The 22,538-nt window shown below is 46.4% G+C and overlaps 2 protein-coding genes across 7 annotated transcripts in view; one reads left to right on the top strand and one right to left on the bottom strand.

The window, feature by feature from the left end:
* The window catches only part of LOC147913150 (ATP-binding cassette sub-family C member 11-like), a 66,762-nt gene extending 51,817 nt beyond the window's left edge, over positions 1-14,945 (top strand). The window contains 8 exon segments of the mRNA XM_087420309.1: positions 5,203-5,290; positions 6,717-6,908; positions 8,389-8,548; positions 11,876-11,895; positions 11,898-11,953; positions 12,644-12,757; positions 14,184-14,348; positions 14,476-14,945. Coding sequence (XP_087276435.1) covers positions 5,203-5,290; positions 6,717-6,908; positions 8,389-8,548; positions 11,876-11,895; positions 11,898-11,953; positions 12,644-12,757; positions 14,184-14,348; positions 14,476-14,568 — 888 coding nt within the window. The 3' untranslated portion in view covers positions 14,569-14,945.
* LOC106802042 (ATP-binding cassette sub-family C member 11-like) overlaps positions 1-22,538 on the bottom strand; it is a 237,753-nt gene that overhangs the window by 7,938 nt on the left and 207,277 nt on the right. Inside the window, exons 13-14 of one of the 6 annotated variants that reach the window (XM_087420298.1) lie at positions 16,585-16,679; positions 7,980-12,664 (exon numbers count right to left, since the gene is read on the bottom strand). The exons of 1 other annotated variant lie outside the window; for it this stretch is intronic. In XM_087420298.1, coding sequence (XP_087276424.1) covers positions 12,572-12,664; positions 16,585-16,679 — 188 coding nt within the window. In that variant the 3' untranslated portion in view covers positions 7,980-12,571. Of the gene's footprint in view, positions 1-7,979; positions 12,665-16,427; positions 16,680-22,538 lie in introns of those variants that run through there. 4 more of the 6 variants (XM_087420299.1, XM_087420300.1, XM_087420296.1 and 1 more) reach the window with 4 other exon arrangements.

The raw sequence follows: 22,538 nt of genomic DNA, 5'->3' as shown, positions 1-22,538 counted from the left end.
GTTCCCTTGCTCACTTTCTGTCTGGATGGTTTCTCCAGTGATGTCGGTGGGGTGTTAAAGGATCCCACTATTATTGTGTTGCTGTCAATTTCTCCCTTTAGGTTTGTTAATTGTTGCTTCACATACTTTGGTGCTCCCGTTTTGGTGCATATATATTAATAAATGGTATGTCTTCTTAGTGGAATGTCCCTTTTATCATTATATAATGCCCATCTTCGTCTCTTGTTATCTTTTGGGTCTTTAAGTCTGTTTTGTCTGATATAACTATGACTACACCCTCTTTCTTTTGGTTGCTATTTGCTTGAAGTATCATATTTCATTCCTTCATTCTAAACCTATGCTTGTCTTTGGAGTTGAGATATGTCTCCTGGAGTCTGCATATTGTTGGGTCTTGTTTTTTAACCCATCCAGCCAGTCTATGTCTTTTGATTGGTGAATTCAATCCGTTTACATTTAGAGTGATTATTGATATATGAGGGTTTAATACTGCCATTTTATATTTTGTTTTTTGATTGTTCTATATTTCCATTGTTTCTTTTTTCCTTGTATTTTTGTCTGCCATTTCAGTTTGGTGGTTTTCTGTGATGGTTTTCTCAGTTTTTTTTTTATTTATGAAATTTGATTCTGCTCTGACTTTTTGTTTTGTGGTTACCATGAGGTTTGTATAAAAGATCTCATAGATGACATAGTCCTTTTTCTGATAGCCTCTTATCTACATTAGCCTATGCAGGTTCTGTCCTTTTCCTCTTCCCCTTCTATGTTTTTGTTGTCACAAATTATTCTCTTTTGTGTTGTGAGTTTGTGACCAAATTGAAGTGGTTATAGTTATTTTTGATGCTATCTTTCCCTTTAGCCTGTATGTTATAATTGTTTACTAACCTATTCTGATGTAGAGCTGCGATTTTCTGATTCTTTCTATTTTTCTCCTTGCTCAAAGCTTTATAAAACTTTGCCTTTTTGTTTCAGTTAGGCAGACTCCTTTCAACACATCTTGTAAGGCAGATCTAGTGGCCATGAACTCCGTTTGTCTAGGAAACGGAGTTTGTTTGTCTAGGAAAGCTTTTATTTCCCCATCATAGCTAAAGGATAATTTTTCTGGATAGAGTATTTTGGACTCATAGTTTTTGTCTTTCAGTATTTTTTGATATAGCATTCCACTCTTTCCTAGCCTGTAGGGTTTCTCCTGAGAAACTTGCTGAAAGCCTGATGGAGGTTCCTTTGTAAGTTATTTTCTTCTCTCTGGCTGCCCTTAGTATCCTTTCTTTGTCATTGACATTTGACAGTTTTAATGTAATGTGCCTTTGAGAAGGTCTTTTTGCATTGAGATAATAGGAATTCTATTAGCTTCATGAACGTATATATCCAGTTCCTTCCCCAGGTTTGGGAAGTTCTCAGCTGTGATTTCTTTGAATAAGCTCTCTGCTCCTTTCTCCCTCTCTTCTCCTTCTGGAATAACTATTATCCATATGTTCCTTTTTCTAATTGGGTTGGATATTTCTCATAGAATTTCTTCATTTTTTTAAATATCTTTGTCTCACTCCTTTTCTACCTGACTCATTTCTGGATTTCTATGTTCGAGCTCACTAATTCTCTCTTCCACATGGTCTGCTCTATCTTTAATGCTTTCTATTTTATTTTTCATCTCATTAATTGTGTTCTTCATCTCCAGAGTTTCTATCTGATTTTGTTTCCAGATTCATTCTCTTTGGTGAAGTACTCCTTGTGTTCATTTATTTTGCTGCTGAGGTCATTGAACTGTCTTTCTGAGTTTTCTTGGAACTTGTTTAGTTTCTTCATGTGGGCTATTTTGAATTCTCTGTCAGTTAGATTGTAATCTTCTGTGACTTCAAGTTTCATTTCTGGAGAGTTGTCATTCACTTTTGTTCTCCAGTGTTGCTGTAGTTCTTCATGGTACTTGACGAAGTAATCCTCTGCTGGCACATTTGTGGTAGTAACTACCTTTCTTGTTTGGGTGAGGCTTTGATTACGTCGGTTCCGAGCTGCTTCTGCTTGTATTTGAGAGCCTGCACTTTCTACCCTTCATTGCCTTTGCTAGAGGCGTCATCGGTGCCCTCCTTGTGCTGCTTGTGCCTCTGAGGTTGCTGGTGCCTTGCTGCTTATGATGTCACTGCAGTCTCAGATGTCCCTACCAGGGTCACCAGGCTGCTAGCACTTTTGCTGCTTCCCAGGTCGCCTGGTCTCATGTTCCTCCACTGGCTCTCTAGTGGCTCATCTGCTTCTGCCCCATGCAGCACCTGTGCTGCTATTCCCGAGTTGTCTGGGATTGGTGGCTGCACCACTGCCAGGGGTGCTGGGTTCATGGGTTTTGTTGTTGCTGTATAGGCCCGGGGACCCAGAGACTTGTCTGTAGCTGCCTTTGCTGGTAGAGACCGTGTCTGGGGTGCCTCCACTGGCGGCTGGGTCACCAGTTCTGTTGTGGTTCCTGGAGTCTCAGGTCACAGGTTCCACCTGCCACCGCTGGGGAGAGCAGGGTGTAGGCAGCGACAGATTGTCATTACTGCTCGTTCTTGAACCCTCTGGTCTCTGGTACAAGCCAGTGTGTTTTGAAAACTGAGAATCAGGGCATCCTGCCCCAGCTGGAAAATCCGAGTTTTCTATATTGCCCCACTGTGGGAAAGACTGGGCCACTGCCAGAGGAGGGGGAGGAGGACAGTTTAGTGGCTCTGCTCTGTGTTCTGAATTCTCAGGAAGTATGCACCACCCACCACTACTGGGGTGGGGGCAGGAGCTAAGCCACGGGTGCCATGTCTGCCCCTGTAGCCTCTGTTCACAGGTGTGCTCCCTGATGTGAGGATCTGTGCATTGGAGCACTGCTGCTGGGGAGGAGGAGAGGGATGCTCCCCTAGTTCCACTGCCTCCTGGAGGTCCAGTCCACCCACCTTCAGATGTATGGATTCATGGATCTCTTAGGTGTCCTGTTCTGCTGTGTAGAGGGTCCTTTGTTGGTCGGTGGATGTCCAACTGGTTGTAACTTACAGGGGAGAGACAAAGGGAATAAGTCACTCTACCACGATGCTAGCATCACTCCAGAGTGAAATTTCGTTACAGTTTTCCTCATGTCACTGCCTTGTTCAGAACTCTCAGAGGCTCCCTCTCTCCTTATGCACCAAACCTAAGCTGTGGAGCCTGCTTTCAGGTCCCTCAGCTCTGGCCCCATGACCCCATGTAGGATCTATCCTCTGGTCAACTTGGTACCTTGCTGACTGCTGCATGCACTCTTGAGGAAATTACATTCCAGCTTTGGGAGGCAGGGATCATACCAAGTTGCATTGCAGCCCTAAGAGGTGTAAATACTAGAGATGCTTCTGGCTGCAAGTCATAGAACCAATTCAAAGTGGCTTTGACAGTGTGGGAACTTATTATCTGATGTAATTGGAAGGCTAGGGTAGGGCTGTTGTTTTTGGTTAATTTAGTGGCCTAGCTTGGTCCCATGATTGCTTTACTTTCTGCTCTGGCATCCACAGCCTGGCTTTGTCCTCAGGAATGTATAACCAAGGTCACAAAACGGCTGCTACAGCACCAAGCAACACATCCTCAACCAATAACCACCAAAGGCTAGAGAGGAGATAACATTTCTCTTGTGTCTCTTTTTAAGAACAAGGAGCAGTTTCCCGGAATGCTCCCATGTGACTCTTCCTCATGCTTCATTAGCCAGAACTGTGGCATGGCTCACACCTAAATCAATCATCGGCAAGAGGAGTGGAACTCACACGATTGGTTTGAACTAACCAAGCCTCCCCAGAGCACCACGATGCTAGATACCTGAATGTGATGGAGGGTGTGCTAGCAAGGGGGAACGAAGGGACCAGCTACTGATTAGGCAACCTGCTGTGTCTGATATGCTGCCTGGAGGAAAGGCAGTCTCCCTGGCCTGTTTTCCAACCTGATGTCATTGCATGATGGTGCCCACCTTCTCTGACTCAGGTGGGGCTTTCCCTTGCCTTCTGGTAGCCTCTGCTTCAGGAGAGCCAATTGGCATGCAGGGCCCTGAACATGTCCTGCTATTTTACCAGTTGTAGGAGTTTGTCCTCTTGTTTGGAACACCCTTCCCCACCCATTTTCAGCCTGATAAATCCCACCTCTCCTTAAAAATGTAGCTCCAGTGCCAACTCCTCAATGAATCTTTCTCTGTGTCTCTCATCTGGGTGACCCATCCCGTGAGCCCCAATGGCACTCTGCATTGACTCCATTGTGCAGCACATCCCTCTGTGCTGCCATTCTCTGTTGACCTGTGTGTCTCCCCCTCCAACTAGGAGCTCCTTGAGGGCAAGGCCTGTGTCTGTTGCACTTTGCGACGTGGAGCCTGGCCTAGCACCTGGCATACAGCCCTCCGTCAGAGTTTGTTGAATGAATGTATATAGTGAGCTTGTTGCCCAGCACCCTTTGCATCCCCTGTTTGCCCATATCTTGGGCCAGGGGGATGGAGAGGGTAAAGACTGGGGTCTCGGTTCCAGCTCAGCCTCCAGCTTCCAGTGGATTCTCTGTATGTCATTTCCTCTCTTGGGACCTCAGTTTCCTCATCTGTAGTGCCTCCAATTCCCAAGAGTCCCTGAGACTCCTCTTAGCCTGGGTGTCCCTGAAGGCAGAGCCTGATTCCAGGACTTGGGTGAAGGCAGATTATTTGAAAGACACTCCTAGGAAAACGAGTGAGGGAGCAGCAGAGGGAGACAGGAAGAGGAACTCCATCATGAGGGTGTCATTGAGATCTCTGTTCCAGGTCACCAGCACTCCACTCTACTGGTGTCTCCTGAGAAGCATGGAGGATGCTCCCAGGATTGTCCCCCACAGGCTGAGGGATAGGATTCTTTATCGATCGGCTCCTTTCTCCACCAGTGGAGGGTCGCTCCCATGAGCCTTACCTCCCCGGTGTATCTGGGCTGCACTGTGCATGGGCTGAGTGGGCTCCTGTGGTGTGGACGAAGGTTTTGAGCAGAGAGCAGAGGGTACATTCCAGAAGTGGAATGGTGTTGGTGGAGTTCTCACCCAGAACTGCCCATGTGGCTGGAGCTGACCTCAGAAGTGGGCTCAGCAGGCACCAGAGGCATCTGCTCCATTCTTCTAGGGAAATTGTCTTGGTCTGAGGAGTCGCGCAGGCTAAAGGTAACTCGTGGTTTTCAGGAGCGTGGAGAGATGAACTCACACCTAGCAGCCTCTTGACCTGACGGTTCTCTTTCATTCCAGCTGGGAGGCAACTTCCAGGGCTCTACCCAGGTTGGATCCACGACACAGGCATATTTCACAGCTGTGGAGAGGATGTTGCAGTACATGAAGGTGGGACACGGGTCTGGGTTTGGTGCAAGTACCCCGGGATGGCTCCGCATTCATGCGTGGAGCTCAGCTTCTGTGGCCTCTGCAAACACCAGCACCCCGGGGGCCCCGACACTTCCCAGGAGACAACCAGGGCTCCAGGCCCTACCTGCCCATCTTCCCCAGACCTGTGGACATCATCTCTGGAAGCTCTCCCATGCCTTCCATACCACATCCCTCACAGCATTCCTGGATGGAGAGGGAATAATCTGGCCTTTTCAGAAATGAGAGTTTTGCCCAAGTACAATAATAATGACAATAATAATTGTTCTTATTATTGCTTCAATTTATGTCATAGTAGTTAAGAGCACAGATTTTGAAGCCAGATCACTGAGATTCAAGTCCAGGCTTTCTACTTGAATCTGCTGTGTAACCTTGTACAACTTATTCAGCCTCTCTGTTCCCCATCTCGGAAATGAGATAAATCACAGTGTTTACTTCATTGGGTTATTACCAAGATTAAATGATGTAATATGTAAAGCACTTAGCACAGTGTGTAGCCCCAAGTAAATGCTCAATGTTACTACATCTAGATTATCTCATGGACTCACCAGGCAATTTTATAAGGTTGATTGAATTATTATCCCATTACCCAGAAGAAATAACTGAGGTTTGTCCAGGCTGAGCATCATGCTTAAGATTATACAGTCAGGGGCTGGCAGAGCCCTCTAAAGCCAGGTCTCCTCCCCCTGTGCCGTGAGTGGAATTTGTGAATCGTAGATCTTTAACAATGAGGGACCCTGTGGTGACACTGCACCAGCAGTGGAGAGCTGGGACTTGCAGCCAGGTGACACTCCTTCTTCTCCATCGTCCTTTCCTCCCCACACACCCAGCTGTGCTTGATGCAGAGTCGTGGGCTTGGAGTCAGGCAGCCCTGGGCTGGAGTCCTCGGTCCTCCACTCACCAGCTGTGTGACCTTCAGCAAGTCATTGAAACTGTTTGAGTTCTCTTTCCTCACCTGTGAAATGCATCTAAAATTGCCTAGCCCACAGGATGAGGATAGAGAGGCGATAAGTCTGCAGAAGGGCTCTAAGCTGTAAAACATGCCCCACGGGATCAGTTAGCTCTGCTGCCCTTATCATCATTCTTCTGGGGTCTATTTCTTTAGAGCCACACACAGTAAATTAGAAAAAGTTTTCCATGTTAATACAAGGAAGCTAGTTCTAGGGTTTCTCGCTCTTTGGAGATAAAATGACGCACATTTCCGGAGAGTAGGGGAGGGGACGTTCCTCTTGGTGTGTTCCTTGGGTCATGTAGCCAGTGACTTGACCAGGGTGTGAGGCAGGCTGGAGTGGGTGACACACCCAATGGCTAGTGGCTGGTGGCTCAGCAGGGGATGAGCAGAGAGTAATGCTAACTATTGGTTTCTTTTTCTTTCTTCAAAAACGAAATGTGTGTCCCTGAGGCTCCTTTACACAGAGAAGGCAAGAACTGTCCCCACAGGTGGCCACAGGGCGGGGAAATCACATTCCAGGATTATCAGATGAAATACAGACACAACACACTCATTGTCCTCAATGGCATCAACCTGACGATTCACGGGCAAGAAGTGGTGGGCATCGTGGGAAGGACGGGCTCTGGTGAGCTGAGCCTCCTGGGGCATCCCCTATCCTCAACCGTGGCCTCTGGGTGTCAGAGCTATTTTGCACATGTGTTTACTCAGTGACCCCTGAGATACGATGGGACCTCACTTTGTGGTGGGCCCTGTGCCAGACCTGGTGAACGAAACACAGCGTCCCTGCTGCCACGGGATCCAGTGGAGGAGACAGATGTTAAACAAGTCATCAAAGAAACAAGAGAATTGCAGTTGTGCCAAATGCCATGGAGGGAATAAGGGGGAGGTGTTCCACAGACTCCCAGGGTTGGTGGGTCCTTGAGCTCCGGTGGCCTGGGCTCAGGGGCCAACAGGATGCCTGGGAGGAGGGCTTCCAGCAGGGGCAGTGCAGGGGCTCTGCGAGGGCGGAGAGAAGGTCCAGGAGTGCAATGTGGGTCCCCTTTTCCCTCCTCCCTTCCTAGACCTCTCTTACCAGCCTCCTCCTTCTCCCCCTCTGCTTTCAGACTCCCTTGCTTCCCTTCCTCTCCTATCACTTCTCACAGATCTGGCCCAAGTGTCACTCACTCCCACTTTTTGCATTGTGCAAAGACGCTGTTCAGAAACACTACTCAGACGTGGTTCTTGCCCCACCTTTCTGCTCCCAGAGCTGCTTCTTCCAGGTAGGCCCCCCGGGAAGGCGAGACCTTCATGTTCTCCGCCTCCTTAGGCCCCTGCAGGACCTGCACTGCTGCAGGGTGAGGAGCTCCCAGCTGTATTCTCGCGTGTGTTCTTCCCTTTCCATCTCTCGCCTGCAGGTGGCCTGAGAGGGCGGGGGTCTGACATAGAGCAGGTCTCAGTAGATACTGGTCCAGTTGACTGTATTCATTCAGCAGGAATTTCTTGAGCACCTGCTCTCTGCCAGGCACTGGGAGCATGAAGGTGAACAAGACTCACAGCATCCACCCCACTGACCTTATCTTTTAGAGCAGAGGTTGAAATCTCACTGCCTCTGGGGCTGGCAAGTAAGAGAGATGAGTGAAGAGGGTCTGGGTATGATGGAAGGAGGGTGGGCGGGCAGTGTGTTGAAGGAGCTCACTGTTCCTCTCAGGGAGCAGCTGCCTCGGCTCCGACCGCTTGTTGCCTGGAGGACATGGGACCAGTGTTGCTGGTTCTGCTGAGTTTCAAGAGAAGCATGCAATTTGAATTCTTGTATGTCGGATCTTTGGATGTTTTAATGCTGGCAAAGAGTTTAAAGACAACACTAACACCGTGTGTATGAAACAAAACACCCACGTGGGCTGGATTTAGTCCAGGGGCTCCATTCGTGCCCTCTGATCTGGGCTGTAAGAAAGCTGCTCTTGGTTTGGGGCACCCCTTGGAGCAGAGCCTGCAGCCCTCTTCTGCCCTCTGAGGGCTCAGCATGACAAAGAGTGGAGAGTGGGTCTGGTGTGAACACCAGGCATGACCTGTGCTGCCCCTGGTGCAGACTCAGGAAACTGAGGCCCCGCTTTGTTCTTGCCCAACAGGGAAGTCCTCCTTGGGGGTGGCTCTCTTCCACCTGGTGGAGCCCGCGGCAGGCCGGATTCTCGTCGATGGCGTGGACATCTGCAGCATCAGCCTGGAGGACCTGCAATCCAAGCTCTCGGTTATCCCTCAAGATCCCATCCTGCTCTCAGGAACCATCAGGTGAGTGCTGGGCCAAAGGCCAACCAGGTGCAGAGGATGAGCTCCAGGGAGGAGCCACAGGACGAGGATGCCAGGGCGGGGCTGCCTCTGGGTAGCTGTTGGCCAATGCCCCAATTTCTGGGCCTTGGATCTCTCCCTGGCATGCTGGGCCACTCCGGCCGACCTGGCCCAGCTCTCTGAGGGGTACCGAGGACTGAAGGAGGCCCTGATATAATCAAGAGCACTTTGTAAATCATAACGTCCTCAACCAAAGGAAGGCATAGTTTTATTTTTAAAAACCTGATGGGATTGTTCAGATTTCAGTTCACCATTAAGCATTTTTCACTATGGCTACCATATTCTTTCATGTCTGGATGTGGTCTATTCTCTCTACCCACTGGTAAGGCCATGGGGGGTTTTAGGCCGGACCTTAGGAAGCGCTTCTTCACAGCGTACGTACTCCAGGCAGTGGAGAGGAGAGAATAATCCAGCCTGTCAAGTCAGTGAAGCAGACCGCACTGGATCTTTCAGTCTCTTCTCCACACTTTCTGTTTCCTCAGAAGTCAACTCCGGGACTAGACTTCGTCCAGCTCAGTGCCCCCACTTGACAGCGCACGTCAGCTGTGTGGGAACACCAAGGCATGGACACTGAGGAAACTGATGCATTAAAAACGAAGCTAGCTCCCCCGTGTTTCAGAAGCATGTAAGGAGCATTCTAAGAAGTAAGAGGATAGACTGAACCCCAGGGCTCTGTTCATTCATTCATTCATCATTCCTTCATTCCTTCCTCCTTTCAGCCATTTAACTTGTCTTTTCTGAGCCTCTACCAGATCCAGACTCTGTGCGAGGGACTGGGGACACTTTGATGATGATCACTGCCCCTGCCCCCCTCCCCAGGAGTTCACAGTATAGTTGGGCTGGGGGCAGGGAAACAGTCTGCAGAGATTAAGACGCGACAAATTATAATGTCCAGAGGTAACTGCTACACCAGAGACATGGACAAAGTGCTAAGGGAGCCTGAAAGGGGGACAAATAACTCTGCCTTGGTGAATCCAGAAAGGCTTCACAGAGGAAGGGACATGTGAGCATGGCCTTGAAGGATAAGTAGGAGCTTACCTACAGAAAAAGGGGAGAAAGTCTTTCCAGGGAGAGTGCATAATACGTGCACAAACAGAGGATTTCCAAATGATTGTGTTGTTTTAGGGGAATGAGAAAACATTTAGTGATAGATATGTGTTAAGGTAGAACTTGGCCAAATCTATTGTACCTTGCTATGGGAGTAGTAAAAATATTAATAAATATTTGTGAGCGTTTATGTGTGGCAGCCCCATGCTTTAATACTCTCTCATTTAACTGTCACGACAACCGTATGAGACAGGCACTGTTATTATCCCCCCTTAGAGGTGAAGAGGCTGAACTCAGAGAGGAAACATGACTTGTTTAAGGAGACACTCAAGTAAATGGTCAGGATGAGCTGTAACCCCAGGTAGTCTAACCCCATAACCAGGGATGATTCTTTTGCAGCAGGAGGATTGTGGACTGGAGACCAGGAGATCTGGGTTCTCTGCCCTTTAAGGTTTCCCTAACTCTGAGTGCCTTTGATTCCAGCCTGTCTCAGTCTGACTTGCGCTGTGACCTTGAACAAGCCATTTGACACTGATAAGCCATAATTTCCTCATCAATGAAAGGAGTATACCCATCTCATGTGGGAGAGGGTGTCAATGGGCCCACTGTGAAAGTGCTGTGCAGGCTATCATGTATCATGTAAATAAGGCATTGGCCCTTCTGCTTCTGGAATACAGTCTAGACCCACACACGAGAGTGTGGCTGCCAGAATGGGGGGAAGATCAGGCAGAGGTTAAGAACACATTTTAGTCAGGACGGAGTGGCTGCCTGACAGGGAGTGTTTCCTCTGCCAAATGCAGGTGCAAACCTGAAAGGGATTAATATCTAGATAGATCCCAACCTCGTGTTAGTTGCCTGGATGATCAGTTAGGATTCTTTCACTGCAAGAGAAAGAATAAGCAACCTCACCATGGTGAGACATCCCTGACAGCTACTAGGATGGCTATAATAAACAAAGAAAGAAAAGAAAAAGGGACATAAGTCTGGCAAGGTTGTTGAGAAATGGAACCCTTGTGCACTGCTGGTGGGAAAGTAAAATGGTACAGCCACTGTGGAAAACAATTCAATAGTTCCTCAAAAAGGTAAACACAGAATCGCTGTATGATCCAGCAATTCCACTTCCCGGTATTTACCCAAAAGAGTTGAAAGCAGGGACTTGAACTGATATTTGTGTACCAGTGTTAGTAGCATTATTCACACTCGCCAAAAGGCAGAAACAACCCAAGTGTCCATTAACAGATCCATGATAAACAAAATGTGATATATACACACAATGGAATATTATTCAGCCATAGAAAGGAATGAAATTTGGGTATGTGCTACAACATGGATGTGCCTTGAAGACATGATGCTTAGGGAAATTAGCCAGACACAGAAGGACAAATATTGTACAATTCACTTAAATGAAGTGCCTGGAGTAGGCAAACTCATGGAGACAGAAAGTGAAATAGAGGAGGGAAGAGAGACAGAAGAAGAGGGAGACTGGTTAATCCACAGAGTTTTTGTTGGGGAAGACGAACTTTAGTGGATGGTTACACAACACTGTAAATGTATTTAATGCCACTGAATTGTATACCTACAAATGGTTAAAATGATGCATTATGTTTTGTATATTCAAACACACACACGCCCTCCCCAAATGGCTTCAGCTAAAAAGGCCTCTATTGGCTCAAGATACTGGGAAGGCCAAGGCTGATTCAAGGACCCAGGTCCCTAACTCTGCCATGGCTCCACTCTCAGGCTCCAGTGAGGGTCCTGGGGGCTCCGTGTCCCATTCCTGAGGCGAGATGGTTGCCGCCTCTGCTGTCCAGTTAGTGAGAAGAGCAAGCCTCTTTCTGGTGATTGACTTAAAGGTCCTGAGATACCCTCTGACTGGTCACCCTCCCACCCCTATCGAGTCACTGAGCCAAGTGGGTGCCACTGCTGATGTGCTGAGACCCAAGTCACATGCTCCACCCTGGGAGTTGGCGGTAGAGCCCCACGTGGACCACATGGGCTTGAGGGCTAGGCAGGAGGTGACCCCCAAACAAAACTTGGGGGCTGCTGCCTGCAGAAGGAATGGGTGCTGGGAAGGCACAAGAAACAACCGCTCATAGTGGTTCCATGGGTTTCGCTAAATCCAGTAATCCAGCTCTAACCATTCCTGGTCATTTGATGTGGATAGGACAGACGCTCAACAGTCACGTGTGGTTCTTGAACACTTCTCTTCCTCTCCTACGGCAGATTCAACCTGGATCCCTTTGATCATACTCAGACGAGCAGATCTGGGATGTCTTGGAGAGGACATTCCTGAGCAAGACAGTAAGTAGTCCAAGGCCTGATTCTTGGTCTTAGCCTGCCTCTTCAACAGGGGTGCCCCGCATCTGGGGCTCCTCTCACATGGTATTCCAGATGCTGCCGCTCTGAGGCATGGATTAAATAATCCATGATGAGGTGAGATGATGTGGGATTCCTACATAAAGGCTGATGGCTCTCAGACACCAACAGAGAGCCAGGCACGTTCTAGGCTGTGGGGCACAGCAAAGACGAGGCGGGAAGGTCTTTGTCCTCCTGGTGCTTCCATTCAATGGGAAAGAAAGGCAACAAACAAACGAACACTCGAGACACTTTCAGAGAGTGGTAAGCACCGTAACGGCAGTAATGAGGCGAGCCAACCCCTCAGTGGGCGAGCAGCTCCTTTAGAGGGGGCGCCCTACAAGGCCTCTTTTAGGGTGGGACATTTGGGCTGAGACCAATATGGAGGAGGCAGCTGGGCACAGATCTTTGAGAGAACATTCCAGGCACAGGAACCAGTGTATGTAAAGACCCTGAGATGGGAGTGAGACGGGCGCAGGTAAGAAAGAGAAAGATCAGTGGCTGAAGCATAGAGAGAGGGCAGCCGTGCTACAAAATGTGACAGGAGAGGTCGGAGGGGTCAGTTCAGGTCTCACCCACAGGCCTCCATGGCCACAAGCCTTCATGGCCTACGTCTCGTCTTCCTCGATGTTCCAGATCTCCAGGTTCCCCCAAGCGCTGCAAGCAGAAGTGGTGGAAAATGGGGAGAACTTCTCTGTGGGGGAGAGGCAGCTGCTCTGCATCGCTCGAGCCCTCCTCCGCAACTCCAAGGTGAGACCCCTGAGGGGCCACGTGGGGTCCCGGGTGGCGCCTGGCATGGGAAGCCACGCGGGCTGCTTCTCCCCCATCCCCCAGGACCGTGGGCACCGTGCTGCATGTCCTTTCCACAGCTATCCACAGGCGCGCTCACGTCACTGAGTGCCATTCCACACGTTCCTGTGGTGTGTGTGTGGGGTGGGGGGGGCTCTCAGCCTGGGCTCCCTCACACCCGGACATCCCGCACCTGAGCTGAAATGCTCCACCGCTAGAGCCGAATCATGACGCGCTTTCCCACAAAAAGCTGAAAGCTTAGCAACTTTTTAATTTAACAATTGCCCAGTGTAATTCTTTCTAAAACCTGGATGCAGGGCACTCATTTGTCTTTACTGGAATTGGGAATCAGATGACAGCTGTTCCAGGGCAAAATCACCTATTTTTTAAAAGGTTCATATGACAGTGCTTCTTACCTTTTCCAAATATTTCACAGTAATTTCAGGTACTTGACTACCTGGGCTAGTTAGGAGCAAACTTTCTCTCTCCCAGGGGAGGCAACACACACACACACACACACACACACACACACACACACCACACCTCGACACTCACACATGTATACACACTTGGACACACATGCACATACCTAACACAACATGGTTAATTAGTGATAAATGCAAAAAATGTCGCTGCAGACTGTCAGAGCTGTGGGAAGAGAGGAGGGGAGCTCAGCGGGGCCTGAAGCAGGGGAGATGGTTTCAGAGGAGGGAAGACCTTCCCTCTTCCTGAGAGAGAGGAAGGACAGGATTTGCAATATGTACGTAGCCCGTTGTCAACCTCTCAGTTCCCTATTTCCCAGTTACTCAGGTGCTTGACGTCGAAGCCGCTTTCTCTATACTGTTTCCCAAATTTGAGTGATCGCTTTATGATTTGGGTCATATCTGCATACCACCTATCCTGTGATTCAACAGCCTCATTTAAACAGTAACATTTGTGAAATCATACTTTCTGAGTAGTTATACTTTTCTAATGCGTATTGTTAGTGCAAGAAACACAGAAATGTTAAAGTAAAAAGAACGTGTAGCCATATCCTGGTGACACCATCTCATGTGCCACCCAGGGAGTGTGCACGCCTCTGGGGACCACTGCTCTACGTTAATTCAGGCAAATAGGAAGGCAGTTCATGAAAAAGAAGTTGCCGCTGGGACATCTTCATTTTCAAGAACTCAGTTCTCTGGTCACTACACATTAGTTGGCCCTTGGTTGAGACCTCACATTCTGTGCATAAGGTAACGGACAATTAAGGCTCCAGGTGGGTTTTGCACTCAGTCCAGATATCTCATTTTCCAGCTCAGGGACTCAGTGAATTAGTGGTACACCCAGGACTAGACCCAGGTCTCGGGGTCCGAGGAGGCTGCCTTCACCCCTGTTTTGTATTCACCAGATCGTCCTAATTGATGAAGGCACGGCCTCCATTGACATGGAGACTGACACCCTGATCCAGCGCACAATCCGTGAAGCCTTCCAGGGCTGCACAGTGCTGGTCATTGCACACCGCATCACCACTGTCCTCAACTGTGACCGCATCCTGGTCATGAGCAGTGAGAAGGTGAGAGCTGCGTCCCTGGGCTGGTGGGAGGACATGCACTCAGGCCAGCGCCACAGGAGGCCCTCGAATCTTCAAGACCGAGCTCAGCTGTGTCCCTGTCCCCTCCCCTCCTTTCTTCTCCTCCCAGGTTGTAGAGTTTCACAGACTTGAGGTCCTGCAGAAGCGGCCCGGGTCCATGTTTGCAGCCCTGCTGGCAACAGCCAGTTCTTTGCTGGGCTAAGGAGAAATGGAGACTGCAGGGAGTCTGGTGGCCGAGCCCCCTGAAGTTCCCAAGAGTGCAGCTGTGAGGCCTACAACCTGTGACCTTCTGTGCAGAGTCGGCTCCTGAATGCAGGGCTGAAATGGGCTGAGGGGTGCTGGCAACGGGATGGAAAAGGAGATTGAGGAAGCAAAACCTGGAATAGGCCACTCTGTTACTCCCGAACCTGAGAACCCCAGCACATTTGAGACCATGTGGTCAAATCATCATATGTTCTCTTTTCAACTGATATGTGGACTTATTTCATAATAACGTAAAAGCTTGTTGTAGTTTTCTGATCTGTTAAAAGTGTTCAAATGATGTTTGATTTAGTACAAAGTAAAAATAAGGAAAAGTCACACTCTCTGTTCTGTTTCTATGTTAGCTGGTACTGCTTCAGCTGCAAGGAACAGAAATTCCCTCAACTTGACTTCTAGAAAAAGGGACTTTATTGGCTCATGTAACAGAAAGATCCAGAAAAAGTTCTGGGTTGGGTGCCAACATCCAAAGCATGTCTGCCTCGTGGACTCTGCCTCTCTTCTCTCAGCTCTGCCTTCCTGTGTTTGTCTTCACTCTCTGGCCTTCTCTCCTCATGGTGGCAGCAAGGCTGCCAGCAGCTAAGACTCCCCTCCCACCAGCTCAGCACGCTCAGGTCTTCTTTCCCCAGTGATTCCAGCAGAGCTCCAGGGCTAAATCTCATTGGGCTGACTTGGGTCGTGTGCTCATCCCTGAACCAACCACATGCTAGGCTGTTGGAATACAGTAACGGACAGGCCAGAGTCACTTGCCCACACCTGGGCCTGGGGATGGGGTCAGCTCTCCTGAATCACATGAACTGAGAGTGGAGGGACTTGTTTCTCAAAATAATGTTGGAGTGTTCTTACTACGTGAAGGAGGAATGGATATGGATGCTGGCAGGCCCAAAAAAGTAGCTGTCTACCATATGTTTGTTTACTGATTAGGAGCACAGATGGGTGAAATAAAGTGTTAACTTTTAACACATGCCAACTGGAAATGAGATAATTTGTTGCCCACCCCCCACCCCACCCGCCAAGTGGTTACAGATATATAGATAGAAAAGATAATTATTTTCAATTTACTTCTAGGGAGACCTCATTATTACTGGGAAGTATGTTTCAAAGGACTTTCTCTTTGTTTTCAGATCACAGTGTCTGATTTTGCCAAAAGAAAAAACAATTCAGTAAACAAATATTTCCTATTCTGTTTCCTGCAGTGGGGAGGTCCTGGGGATATAATGATATCCTTGCCCTCCTGGAATTTGGGATCTCGTGAGAGTGAGTAAACAGTAAACAAGTAAGTTGACACGCGTAAACAGGCGGTTCCAGAAACGACTGACAGGAAGACAGGACAGGGTGCAGGAGATGCGGACAGTCAGAGCAGGCTTCCTGGTGGAAGTGAGGTTATGGTCTGCTAAGACTTGAAAAGTGAACAACATTTGCTCAGATGAAGGGGACTGGGGCAGGAAAGAATGTCCCAGGCAGAGAGAACAGCACACAGATCCCCGCAGGAATGAAGTATGATGGAGGCTGAGGCAATCCCTGGACCACACACAGCAGAAAGCCAGAGTCCTAGAGGTAGTGGCACGTGTATGTCACCGTCTGTCCCCTTGTTGGGGTTCTTAGGCAGCACCTGCTTCTCTCTACAGGGCACTTCCTAAGTGGTTATGTTCTCTCTCTTAAAAATCCCTGTGCCTGGTTGGCCCCGTGCCCTCAGTCCTTGCCTCTTACTTCTTGGGTCCTGAAGAGCACCTGTGAGGCCCTCCTGCTCCCATCCCCTCCCAAGGCTGCAGGGTCGCAGAGTCGCTCACTTGCAAGTTGAAGGTGACCCTGCTCAGCCTGCCCTGCCCCCTCCCAGAGCTGCTGTGGGGAACTGCATGTGTCACCTGTGAGAAGCTCTCCATAAACTGAGTGCCCCTGCCACTATTCCTGAGCCTGGTGTGCTTCCCCAGGCCAAACTCAGCTGCCATATTTTCCTTACCTTAGCCAGCAGATGGCAGGCTCTTCCAAAAAATGTGATCAAGGCCTCTGGTTTCAGATGCAGCTGCAGAGAATCCACCAGGGAAAGCGCCGACCCTGAGCCAGAGGACAGGAAGTAGAGCCCATGTCCGCCCCATCTTCAGGCCCCATCACACCTTCCCTCGGAGCTGTCTCTTCCTGGAGCAGTTATCAACCTTGGCTGCATTTTGGAGTCACCCAAAGGGTTTAGCAAATACCGATGTCCACTCCTAGACCTCCTGATTCCAATGATTGGGGTGGAGACTGAGTGTTGGGACTTTTAAAGCTTTAGGTGTATCTAATGTGCAGCAAAATTTCAGAACCATTGGCTCCAAGTAGTGATAAGCAGAATTTTTTGAAAAATAGTATTGGTTTTCTAACAATATTCGTGATTTTATTCCTTAAGCTGAGTGATGAGAATATGACTTCGTTTTATTTAAATGATTCTTGATGAATTTTTGGGTATCTGAACTATTTTGTAATAAAATTTAAAACATTGATATTTGATTATTAAAAAATACAGAAATAATTGCAATGAGAGAATGTAAAACTTGGGTCGACTTTCTTGTATTTATTTAACGGTTTGCTAGTATTTGTCTTTTCAATTACATCCTGGGGGGAGGAGATCACACTATTTTAGTTCCCAGGGGTTCTAAAGGCCTTAATCTGTCCTCAGACCCTAGCCCTCCTCCTGGTCAAGTGCAGGGGACGACTTCAACACCAGCTGTGTGATATGGTTCACAGTGACAGCAGGTGGATGTACAGATCCAAGGAGGCAACAGTCCCACTGGCCCTGGCCCTGCCCTGCCTGTCTCGAGCTCTGGACACTCCGTTTTAAGAGAAACACTGCTAAATGAAGGCTCTTCAAAGGACAAACAGTGGGGGGCTTGAAAACCATGTTGGGAGAAGGAGGAAGGAAAAGGGAAGGGCTCAGCTTCAGTCTTCAGTTTCCTCAAGGGCTTCTTCTAGAAGTGGCTCCGGAGGGCAGCCCCAGGACCAGGAGATGTGGACATTCAGGTCATTGGAAAGGTCCCACAATAGAGTGGCTGTCTTGAGGGGCAAGGAGCTCCCCATGGCTGGAAACCTTTTTGGACTTTGACAGCTCTCCCCTGTGTAGGGTGAGGGGGCACTGGGTGTGTGAGAAGTTGGACTGGATAACTTCTATGGGGTGTATGACTCTGGGATGCAATTAAGAACACAATCATGTCTATGGCAGGGCTTCTCAAACTTGAATGAGCATCCGAATCACCTGGAGGGCTGAAACTCAGCTTGCCGGGCCTCACCCCATACTTTCTCATTCAGTAGGTCTGGGGCGGGGCTTAAGAATTTGCCTAACAAGTTCCCAGATGTTGCAGATGCTGCTGATCTGGGGACCACACTCTGAGAACGTGAAGGTTGGCCAAGATCACTGTGTCCCATAGGATCTAGACAGGAAGGGTTCAAACCCTCATTCTAATGTGATCCCCAAAGTTTCTGGGCATTTCCAGGGTACTTTTATTTTTATGACCTCTTTTGGTTCAGACCTCCTGAGCATCTCATGAAGCCATACAGACTCTCCTTTTCTCCGTCACACTGACCTGGAAGGAGAAACCAGCACTTTCCTTATTTCCTGTATATGTTGATGACCTCAGCGAAGTTTTGGGTCAAAAGAGGGGTTTCTACTCCAGGAACTCAACAACTTGCAATTGAATACCAAGCACCCACCTTCTTAAGGAGTCTCCATTTCCACCCCTTCAGGCTCCAGTCTCCTCTGTGCTGTGTGCCATTACCCTCTGGGTTTTCCCTGCCCCCACCTCCCAATTGCTGGACATGTGTCATGCAGAGCAGTTCACTTCTCGCTTAAATGCCTCTTCCTGCCAAACGAGTCATCAGGATCTCAGTCTACCTCAAGAGACGTATCAAGGCAGTTCTCTCAACAAAAACAGGTTCCACCCTATGATACAGTCTGCTGCCAGCAGTTCAGATCGTAAAATTTCACCCCATTATCCTAAATGTCCCCTATTCTAACTCCCTCTCATTTAAATAAGTCTATGCAATCTAACTACGTCATGGTCAGAAGCAACTTCAGAGATTGTCAGTCCAGATGTTCTTAGCCTGTGGTCCACAGACCCCTTAGGTAGAGTCAGGGGAACCCTGGATTTGAAGAGAAACAAAATTATGTCTTTATTTTTAGTAAGTGAAGTTGAACATGTCTGTTAACTATGAATGAGGCAACAAACTATGACACTATTGGTAGTATCTGTGACTTTGTCACCGACACAAATCACAGATAATCTCAAATCTCATTTCGACTGTTCACATATCTCAAAATATGACTTACATGCATCACTGCTTTGAAATTACAGTAGTTATTAGACCTACTGCAAGATCAAGTCATTTAATGCCTCACTATAGAAGCATCTATATTACAATATCCAATTGTGTGGGTTGTTAGAATTCTTTGTATTGAGGTCACATTGGTATGTAACATAAACTTCAGGTGTACATCATTATACTTCAACTTCTGTACGTTATATTTCACCTTCTGTATATTTCAACCATCACCGAAAGTCTAGTTGCCGTCTGTCACCATACATGTGTCCCTTTACCACTTTTGCCTTCTCCTCAACCCCTTTCTGTCTGGTAACCATCAATCTGTCCTCCAAATCTATGTGTTTATCTTCTACATATGAGTGAAGTCATATGGTAATTGTCTGTCTCCCTCTGACGTATTTCACTTAGCATAATACCCTCAAGGTCTATCCATGTTATTGCAAATGGCAAGATATCGTCTTTTTTATGGCTGAGTAATATTCCATTGTATATCTATATACCATATCTTCTTTATCCATTCATCTCTTTATAGGACCTTAGGTTGCTTCCAAGTCTTGGCTATTGTGAATAATGAACATAGGGGTGCATATTCCTTTCTGAATTAGTGTTTTTGTGTCCTTTGGATATAAATACCCAGAAATGGAATAGCTAGATCATATGGTATTTCTATTTTTAATTTTTTGAGGAGTCTTCACACTGTTGTCCGTAGTGGCTGCACCAATTTAAATTCTCACCAGCAATGTACGAGGCTTCCTTTTTCTCCGCAACCTCTCCAACACTTATTTCCTGTCTTTTTAATAATAGCCATTCTGATGGGTGTGAGGTGATATCTCATTGTACTTCTGATTTGCATTTCCCTAATAGTGATGTTGAACACCTTTTCATGTGCCTGTTGGCCACCTGTATATCTTCCTGGAAAAATGTCTGTTCATATCCTCTGCCCATTTTTGATCAGGTTGTTTATTTTTTCTTTGTTGAGCTGTATGAGCTCTTTATATATTTTGGATATTAACTCCTTTTCGGATATATGATTTGTGAATATTTACTGCCAATTGGTGGGTTGTCTTTTGTTTTGTTTCCTTCGCCATGCAGAAGCTTTTTAGTTTGATGTAGTTCCATTTGTTTATTTTGTCTTTTCTTTCCCTTGCTTGAGGAGACATGATATTTAAAAAGATATGCTAAGACTGATGTCAGAGAGCGTACTGCCTATGTTTTCTTCTAGGAGTTCTATGGTTTCAGGTCTTACATTCAAGACTTTAATCCATTTTGAGTTAATGTTTGTGTACGGTGTAAGACAATGGTCTTTCATTCTTTTGCACACGGCTGTCCAGTTTTCCCAACACCATTTATTGAAGAGACTTTCCTTTCCCCATTGTATGTTCCTGGCTCCTTTGTCAAAGATTAGCTGTCCATAAATGTGTGGGTTTATTTCTGGGCTCTCATTCTATCTCATTGATCTGTGTCTCTGTTTTTCTGCCAGTATCATGCTGTTTTGATTACTTTAACAGTATATTTTGAAATCAGGGATTGTGATACCTCCAGCTTTGTTTTTTCCCTCAAGATTCCTTTGGCTTTTTGGGGTCTTTTGTTGTTCCGTATACATTTTAGGATTCTTTGTTATATTTCAGTGAAAAATGTTGTTAGGATTCTGATTGAGAGTGCATTAAATCTGTAGATTGCTTTAGGTAATACAGATATTTTAACTGTGTTAATTCTTCCAACCCATACAGAAGGAATATGTTTCCATTTCTTTATGTCTTCTTCAGTTCTTTCAGCAATGAATTATAGTTTTCAGTGTACAGGTCTTTAACCTCTTTGGTTAAATTTATCCCTAGGAATTTTATTATCTTTGTTCTGATTGTAAACTATCTTTCTCTCAGTTCATTGTTAGTGTACAGAAATAGTGACTGAAATTTGTATGTTGATCTTCTATCTTGCAAGTTTACTGTATATTTTAATCATTTCTAATAGTTTTTTGGTGGATTCTTTAGGATTTAGCAACAGTTTTCTTCTTCTTTTCCAATTTGGATACCTTTTATTTCTTTTTCTTGTCTAATTGCTCTGGCTAGGACTTCCAATACTATGTTGAATAAAAATGGCGAGAGCAGACATCCTTGTGTTCTTCCCATTCTTAGAAGCATAGCTTTCACTTTTTCACTATTGAGTATGATATTTTCTGTGGGTGTGTCATATATGGCCTTTATTACGTTGAGGTACTTTCCTTCTGTACCCATTTTATTGAGAGTTTTTATCAGAAATGGATGTTGAATCTTGTCACATGCTTTCTATGCATCTATTGAGATGTTCATGTGCTTTTTATTCTTCATTTTGTTCGTGTGGTGTATCACATTGATTGATTTGTGGATGCTGAACCATCCCTGTGTCCCTGGGATAAATCCCACTTGATTGTCATGTATGATTCTTCTAATGCATTGTTGTATTTCATTTGCTAGTATTTTGTTGAGAATTTTTGTATCTATGTCCATCAGTGATATTGGCCTGTAATCTGGTTTTGGTATCAGGGTAATGTTGGCCTCCTAAAATCAGTTAGGAGGCATGTCATCCTCTTCAATATTTTGGAAGAGTTTGAGAAGGATAGGTATTAAATCTTCCTTGAATGTTTGGTAGAAAACACCAGAGAAGTCACCTGGTCCTGGACTTTTGTTTTTTTCCCAGAGGTTTTTGATTACTGTTTCAGTCTCTTTCCTTGTGATTGGTCTATTCAGATTCTCTATTTCTTCTTGATTCAGTTTTGGGAGATTGTATGATTCTAAGAATTTATCTATTTCTTCTAGATTATCCAACTTGTTGGCATGTAGCTGTTCATAATATTCTTTTATAATTCTCTGTATTTCTGCAGCATCCATTGTAATTTCTCCTCTTTCATTTCTGATTTTATTTACTTGAGTCTTCTCTCTTTTTTTGTTAGTGAATCTAGCTAAAGGTTTGTAAATTTTGTTTATCTTTTCAGAAAACTGGCTCTTAGCTTCATTGGTCCTTTCTATTGTCATTTTAGTTTCTATTTCATTTATTTCCACTCTGATTTTTATTATTTCCTTCCTTCTACTGACTTGGGCTTCATTTGTTCTTCTTTTTCTAATTCTTTGGGGTGTAGTGTTAGATTGTTTGTTGAAATTTTCCTTCAGGTAGGCCTGTATTGCCATACACATATCTCTTAGAACAGCTTTTGCTGCATCCCATAGACTTTGGTATGTTGTTTTTCATTTTCATTTGTCTCCAGGTACTTTTTGATTTCTCCTTTGATTTCTTCATTGGCCCAACAGTTTCTCAGCAGCATATTGTTTAGTCTCCACATATTTATGGCTTTTCCAGCTTTCTTCTTGTCACTGATTTCTGGTTTCATACCATTTTGGTCAGAAAAGATGCTTGATATGTTTTCAGTCTTCTTAAATGTATTGAGACTTGTTTGGTCTCCCAACATATAGTGTATCTTTGAAAATGTTCCATGTGCACCTGGGAAGAATGTGTGTTCTGCTGCTTTTGGATGAAATGTTCTATACATATCTAGTAGGTCCATGTGGTCTAGTGTTTCATTGAAGATGAATGTTTCCTTGCTGACTCTGTCTGGATGATCTATCCATTGATGTTAGTGGGGTATTAAAG

This window comes from Ceratotherium simum, chromosome 30, assembly GCF_057802395.1.
Source record: "Ceratotherium simum simum isolate JZ-2026a chromosome 30, ASM5780239v1, whole genome shotgun sequence".
Lineage (NCBI taxonomy): Eukaryota > Metazoa > Chordata > Mammalia > Perissodactyla > Rhinocerotidae > Ceratotherium > Ceratotherium simum.
The sequence above is the reverse complement of the archived record's forward strand: the minus strand, read 5'-3'. Positions and strand labels throughout refer to the sequence as shown.